Source organism: Pundamilia nyererei, unplaced genomic scaffold (assembly GCF_000239375.1).
Source record: "Pundamilia nyererei isolate P.nyererei 1_Seehausen unplaced genomic scaffold, PunNye1.0 scaffold00058, whole genome shotgun sequence".
In the NCBI taxonomy this organism is placed as follows: Eukaryota; Metazoa; Chordata; class Actinopteri; order Cichliformes; family Cichlidae; genus Pundamilia; species Pundamilia nyererei.
Window position 1 is genome coordinate 934,865 of NW_005187459.1, and position 7,358 is coordinate 942,222.

The 7,358-nt window shown below is 41.0% G+C and overlaps 1 protein-coding gene across 1 annotated transcript in view; it reads right to left on the minus strand.

Annotated features, from left to right (window-relative positions):
• Positions 1–1,125: 1,125 nt before the first annotated feature.
• jdp2b (Jun dimerization protein 2b) overlaps positions 1,126–7,358 on the minus strand; it is a 9,426-nt gene continuing 3,193 nt past the window's right edge. The window contains exons 2-4 of the mRNA XM_005734373.1: positions 2,815–3,032; positions 2,395–2,499; positions 1,126–2,199 (exon numbers count right to left, since the gene is read on the minus strand). Of these exons, the coding sequence (XP_005734430.1) occupies positions 2,008–2,199; positions 2,395–2,499; positions 2,815–3,009 (492 nt within the window). The 5' untranslated portion in view covers positions 3,010–3,032 and the 3' untranslated portion in view covers positions 1,126–2,007. The remainder of the gene's footprint in view (positions 2,200–2,394; positions 2,500–2,814; positions 3,033–7,358) is intronic.

Consider the following 7,358-nt stretch of genomic DNA (forward strand, 5'->3'; position numbering starts at 1 on the left):
TTTTCTTAGGAAAATATAAAGAAATGAGGGGTCACTCGAGACCTTTGCACAGTATTGTACATTATAATTGGAAGAGAAAGGGATTATCAGGAAAATCCTCAAAATGTATAACGATTTTTGTCCTGCTGTTCATGATCAAATGGTAAATGTCAATACTTCAGTGCAACTTTAACTCAAAGTCACAGGGCAAAGTTTGAATTTAGTTGAGCCTCCACCAATAAGTCAAATTGCAGTTCATATCCATGTCTATCCAGACTTGACATTTTACATGACAAATGGCATCGCCTTATCTTTTTATCCGGTGTAAAATGTTATCGTCATGAGGTTAGAGTGACTGATATTAGACTGTGGACTCTTGTGCGCTAAAGAACTCATGCGATAAATCTCTGTGTAACCGTGGATAAGGATTAGTTTCATTGACCACATTAAAGCTGTAACTAAATCTGCTTTTTGGCATCTCAGAAATCTAAGTGAGAGATTATGTGTCCCAGCAAGAGCTAGAGAAGCCCATTCATGATTTCACTTCTTTGCTAGTCAGTTCATTCTTTAGTTGAAGTCAACATTTTCTCAAGGCAATATGTCACAGTGTCCTTTCCTCTCTGACCATGAAAATCTAATTAGCTCATCCTTGAGCTCAACTGCATATTTGTGCTAAATTTAAAGAAATGTCCTCCAAGTGTTTGTGAGGTATCATATTCACAAAAAAAAAAAAAAAAGAGTCCGTTCTAATAAATATACTAATAAAATACAATAAAGTACTAGGATAAATTCTACAATGAAGAGGCAGCCAGTGATCGTCAGCAGGTACTGGGGCGTCTGCTGTCGGGTTAGTTCTGTGCCGTCTGTCATTTCTCGCGGTGAGCAGTGAACAAAGGGATCTATGTTAATCAAGGCTCGAAGAAATAAAAGCATGAGTGACCTTTTCAGAGTTGTGCAAACAAAAGTAAAGCCCTGACTTTGGCAATATACTGAAGAATAGCGCTGAAGAAAACGTGATTGCACAACATTTGGTATTCTGTAATTCTAGTGTCATGACCGGCTGGTGCAAATTCAACTTCAGTATATTGCAATATTGCATTTTTACAGGTGTAACGTAATGGAAGGAAAACATAAAAGGTCTTTCTTGTAGTTAGAAAATAAAATTTAATCTATTCAGGATATCAGTTTATACATAAAGAGAGATGCAGAACAGACACTGAAATACTGCTCAGCTGAGGAGCCTCTACTCCTTTTCACAGCTGTTTGACAGCGCAACATGACAGACTGCAAAGACTGAAAGACAAATCACATCAAGTGATTCACAAGCATTTCATATATGTTTATGTATAGAAAGCAGTATAAAACAAGTACAATAATGGACAGACAACAAGTCCAAAAAATAAGGGTGTAAACATTTTGTGTATATGTGCTTTTCATGACGCCAGCGTCACCACAAATCGGATCAACCGGTAACTGCCATCGTCGAGGCAGGGTATAGAAATAAACATTGAAAAAAAACAAAAAACCTCTACTCCATTTGGTGTATCTGTAATGAGTATTTTATCCTAATAACTCTACACCTGTATATTTCAGCTAGCATACATTAGGAAAACTGCAGAACACGGCACTGAAACAATGCCACACAATCTACGCAGGGCTTTTGTAACAGAGCACCATAGTGATATTAGTGTGTTTCCTCAGCGCTGTTTCCAGTCATACTCTACTGTTTCCATTGGTCCCTTTTTTGTAGAGATGGTTGAAGTAACAACGAGGCACAGCGGGTATCAACAACAACACTTAATGTGGAGATGAACCTGGGTATTTCCAGTCTTCCAATGGACAGAGCCAGCTCGTGTAGCAGTACTGAGGAAGCCCCACAACCTCAGATCTTTGGACAAAGTCTCCAAAAGTCTCCAGCTTGGAGCTCAAGTGCTTCTTTAGAAATGTATTGCCAGTTATGTTAACATATAAACGGCAGCCACGGTGGTGCTAGTTTGGGCTTCAGGAACTTCCCTGGTTTCTCTTTTTTCACTTGGTTTCAGAGGACAGCTGCTCCAGCAGTGGGTTGGCCTCGCTCTCAGGTGTTTTGACGCTGTCGGTCCTCACGATGCATGTCGGCCGGTGGAGATTGAGCATCACCATTAGCTGCTGCCTCTCCAGACGGAGCTCCTCGATCTGGGCTTTCAGCTCCGAGTTCACCATTTCCAGACGTTCCGATTCCTGGACAAAGGCATTCAATTAGTACATACTACTGGAAAAAAAACACCTCACAGAGGACAATCTTACGCTTAATGAGTTGATATTGACATTTGAGGACAAAAACTAATCTAACCACAAACATGAATAAATGGTTTGAGATCATGAAAAATGATTTTGTTCTGCTCTTCAGCGTGCAGTGCTGAATCATGAACTCACCCTTTGAAGGAAGTCAGTCCGTTCCTTCTTTTTGTTTCGGCATCGTGCTGCAGCAACTTTGTTTTTCTCTCGTCTTCGTTTCCTCCTTTCTTCATCTTCATCCATCTGCAAATACAACGTATCATTAATATTAAAACAGAAGAGGTTTTTACATTTTACTGTTCTTATTTTTCCATTTCAATCACAGGTTGTACAAAAAAGTGGACACAGCCACCCTGAGGTTACCCCTTGGCTTACTGATTTGAAGCCATGAGTTTGACACTTTGGCTGCTACCATGTCTTCTGTTTTTGTGACCATACTTGGGTGACAGACAAAAATGACTCTTAATGATAAAACGATAAAGCCTGACTTGATTGGCTAATACTCCCATGACATTCACGTTTCACACACTCTATTTCCTCTTTTCTCTTCCTCCTCACCTCTGTCTTGATGGCCAACGGCCGTTTCCCCAGCCTGCCCAGGAAGTGCAGCGGAGACAGCATGGTGCCCAGCTGGCGGAAGTCAGCCAGCTTGAGTTGATCGGTGAGCGTGGTGGCCGAGATGCCCGCCAGTGGGCCCAGACTGGGAAGGGAGCCCGCTGCCAGCGAAGGGTCAGGTATCTGTCCCGGCATCATGTCCAACCCGGCCACCACCGCCGCTGTGGGAGGGGAAGAGGCGAGGGGGTAAAGAGAGGAAGGAAAAGAGAAAAGAGGAAGAGGGGGATGATTAGGATGAGAGTCAAGCCTAAAAACAACTCGCTGACAGTGAAAATTCAGCTTTTTTTTCTCCACCACAGAGAGAAGCATAGTGCACACACCTATTTTAAATACTTGAGTCTGTAAATCTTTAGTTCTAAAAGAAGAAATAATGAAATTAATTAAAACAAATTTTTTTAAGACTTCACGGTGCCAATACTAATATTTTTTCTATTTAATCATAATGCTTTGTTATCAATTTCTGCTCACTTTCACAAAGGAAAAGAAATATTGATTATAAATACTAACTTAATTTTTTTAAAGTCTTCCAGCCCACTACCTTATATCTGATCTATCCCTGCATCTGTACTGACAGCATCTTTTGTCTTATTATGATGTTATACAGCTTGCCTTTGACACACACTCGTTTTTCACCATTTTTTGTCTTCGTCATCAAATATCTTTGTAAATACTGGCTGCTGTTTCTAAGAATGATTTCAAAATGATTGTGTTGACAGCTGTGTTATCTTTTCAGTAGGCAGCGGGTGAAGAAAAGAAAACACAAAAACCCAAACACACTCACACACACACACACACACACACACAGACAGTGTAAGCAGCGACATACTCATTGCTGTAGCTTCACATGCAAAAGGAAGCAACGAATAAAACTTTTCAAAAAGCTTTTGAAGCTTTTTGATCTAAAACACAGATCCATCTTATCTTAACTATCGTCTTTTACCGTCAGATAATTTACAAAGAAGTTTTGATCTCTGTTCATTTTTTTTTGTTTTGTTTCCTCATGAAAAGGTTTTAAAAGTTATGAAAAGCATTTGTGCCAAAACAGAGCTGGGTAACACTCATGCATTCCATCACCACCCCTCTTCCAACAATTTGGGGTATTTTGGAGGGTTTGACCACAGTACTTTTTAATGTAATCAGGCAGGAATGAAGGACAGAGGAGAAAAAGCAGCATTCACGCAGGCATAAAGGAAGTGGCTGGAGAATTAAGACGTCTCTCTAATTACTGTAAGGCAGAGAGTTGGAAAACTTCTGATGGCCAAATAAAAAACAAATGTTCCAGATGAGAACAGTGTAACATGAACCGACTCTACCCTGTCCATCCCTGCAATCTCTGAGGAGAGGCAAACTGAGACCCACTGACTTTACTCTTACTGTTCCGCATTCAAGCAGAAAATAAAGGCACCCAAAAAATGGCAATTGTAAGCAAAACACTGGCAGACTATTTCACCTTTTCAGAGGGAATTACAAGTAGATCTAATCTATTTGACTAAATTCCTGCACACCTGATACTTCAACTTCTTTGGGTACACTGACAAAACATAGGCTCAACAGCCAAACTTGCAAATGTATCAGATGGTGTCAATGCAACTTTGGCGTTAACAGTTTAATTCACATTTGCTTCTTTGGCATTCAGCCGTAGCCAAACCTCCACAGGTTAGGCACCAACTGAACAAAGCACCTCTCACACCAAACCAACAAAGACGTGTATTGTGAAGTGCTACAAAAACAGCTAACTTTGCTGGTGGGTAACTAGCTGACAGGCTGACTGTATTTAAAGTTAAAGTAGTTAAAAGTTTTTCTTTCATTGCTACCCCTTTTTCGCTGGGCTGAAAGACTTTCTGTATTACAAAGGCCATGGAAGAGGTAATGAAAAAAGCAGGGTTATGTAACTCTATTCTAATGTACTCCACCCTGTGCATGGGCTGGTCCCAAAGTGTTTTTACAGGCTCACTAGAGTTTACTGTCGTGCATGGCGGAGACAGAATCCAGCAATCAATATGGAACCTCTGAGATATATATGAACTAAATAAATCAAATTATTTTGTCTGTCTAATTTGCACTAGAATTCATTCATTTAACCATCTGCATCAAGTGTGGTGCAGAGGTCAGGTCTAAAACAGCCCTATAACCATAAATTTGTTAAGCTAAAACTTCAGATCACATTTAAACTAAAGATGCAGTGCACGCACAGTAAAAATAAGCTAATCTTGCTAATTCTTTTGATTTGTCAGAAGTCTGCATTATGTATTAAACCCAAGGACAAGTTGATGTGTGGAGCCAGTCCCTCATGAGGCATTTTATTACTTAAATCCCAACTGCCCCCTCTCTCTCGCCCTATGTATACTCCCATTTACACTGCACTTGGCAGCAGCCTGTTGTTTTTGCTGGAGAGGAAAGGAACAAGACAGCCCTGGTTTAAGAAAAAAAAAAAAAACCCTCAGACAAAATTCCTCCTCTCTGAAACTCACAGGAGTGTTGTAGTGGAGTGGAGGGTGCCAAAGCCAACTCGTTCTAAAGAAAGAGTGTGTAAGAACAAGGAAATACAGACAATAGTAGCGCTGCACAGCTAGTTGCTGATCAATAACTTTAATGGAATTCAAAAGACGGGATCCAAACTAAATTCCGGATTGAGAGGAAAGCCACAAGAACTGAAGCTTCTTTTAGGAATTACTGAGCAAACTGTTCTTAGAGCCAAAATAGAGTCTAATATCAAAGTTGGCCAGACAGTGAGGATTGGTTTACAGACTCAAATTAGGCTCCAACCTGGACAAACAATTTTTCAAGGGAAGCTGACATTGAAGAAAATATGTTAATTCAAGTATAATCTTATTTTATGTCGATTGGACTGGCTCAACACACCCTAGTGTAACCTAACTCTGCACTGTTAGATACGTTACAAGGAAAATCCCCCATTCCTCAGTACGGCGTGTTGAAACATGCAGTTGAAGTCAGCTCTTATATAGACATACACAGGCGCTGATTATATAAGCTTAAATAAATCTCACATTTGACTGCACAACATGAGATCACACAAATCAAAAGTGTGCAGAGACAGTTTTTGCCAGCAGCCTCTAGGACAAAGGTGAAATGATGCATAAAAGAAGATGACTATCAGTAGGAGACGTGAAAGTTGAGTTATACACCATTCCACACAATTAAACTCCACTGTAAACTCTAACACATAACAGGCACTCAATGTGTCTCGGTTCTGAGTTAAACATGACTTTTAAGTTGAGTTGAGTAGAAAGTTTGTTGTGTTTAATCTGTTCCGTCTGCCACACAAGTGTCTAAAAAAAATCCCCTTTTGCAAATTCAACACCCATTCAAGCCTTAAGACATGAAACCTCACAGAAGCTTCATCTGTACAACACAGGGAAAGTTTGCTGATGCATGTCTTGCGGGGTGTAATTATACATAAAAGCATGAGTCAAAGTGAATTTTACATTTTTCAAAAAAGAGGGTACTTTTCTCCTTTTCTTCTGTCAGCAGCAGCCTGCAGCCAAAGATTAGTGGTCAGCGTTTGATGATGCAACGGCCTTACTGTGCTTTTGCAGTCGAGCAGAAAAGCCAGTGCCACAGCTTTTAGGTCCACTGCAGCCTCGGACAAAGACACCTACACAACACCAGCAGCAGTGTGGGCACCGCTAGCTCACTGAGGGGACGTGAGCTGAAGCCAAGGGCGGTGAACGGAAACATCACGTATTAGCTATGAAATATAGGTTCTGGCATTAGCCCAGAGCCAATCTAACTGCATGCGAGTTAGCTGAAGGTGTGTGCGTGCTCACGTCTTTTGCTAGGCCAAATGTGTCCATTTCCTGAAAGCAATTAGAAGTACCAAAGAATTCAGGCTCTTATAGACCAGCAGCATGACTGGAGGCCCCGTTATCCTCATTCTTTTTAAAGACTGCCTGAGATGGTCAGAGCGAGGATACAGGGGTTTTCATAGGCTACTCATTACCTGTACATAATACTGCAACCATTATGGCAACTGAAAACAGAAGTCAAAACTGCTTGCATTACGGGAAAGACATGCATGCTTCCCTTGATGCCATTTTGCCACCATTTGTCAGCACACTATTAGAGTCTAATTTTGGATTATTAAGTCGTTGCACGGGCCACACACACCAGTGCACACCTTGCAAAAGTGCTTCTACAGCTCCAAACTCAACATGAGCCCTGAAAATGAGCAATGAACATAGAGGCTGTGGCCAAGGAACACTCTCAATCTCCGGCCAAGGTCTAGGAGATCATCATTACCGTCTGCACTCAGTCAGGCTGTGTGTTGAGTTACAGCCTTTCGCAATCCTCTGAGGAAACCAGGGAATTTGGCACCAGCTTTCCTCAAGAACAGGACAGTCCAAATATACAGTGTCAACATTCCTCCAAGCCCTCATTATATTTTCATTGGAGGGACAGGACAAGACGCAGACATGGGATTAATAGGTGCTGGTCTGATGGAAGATGAGTGGAAGTGATTTTTTTTT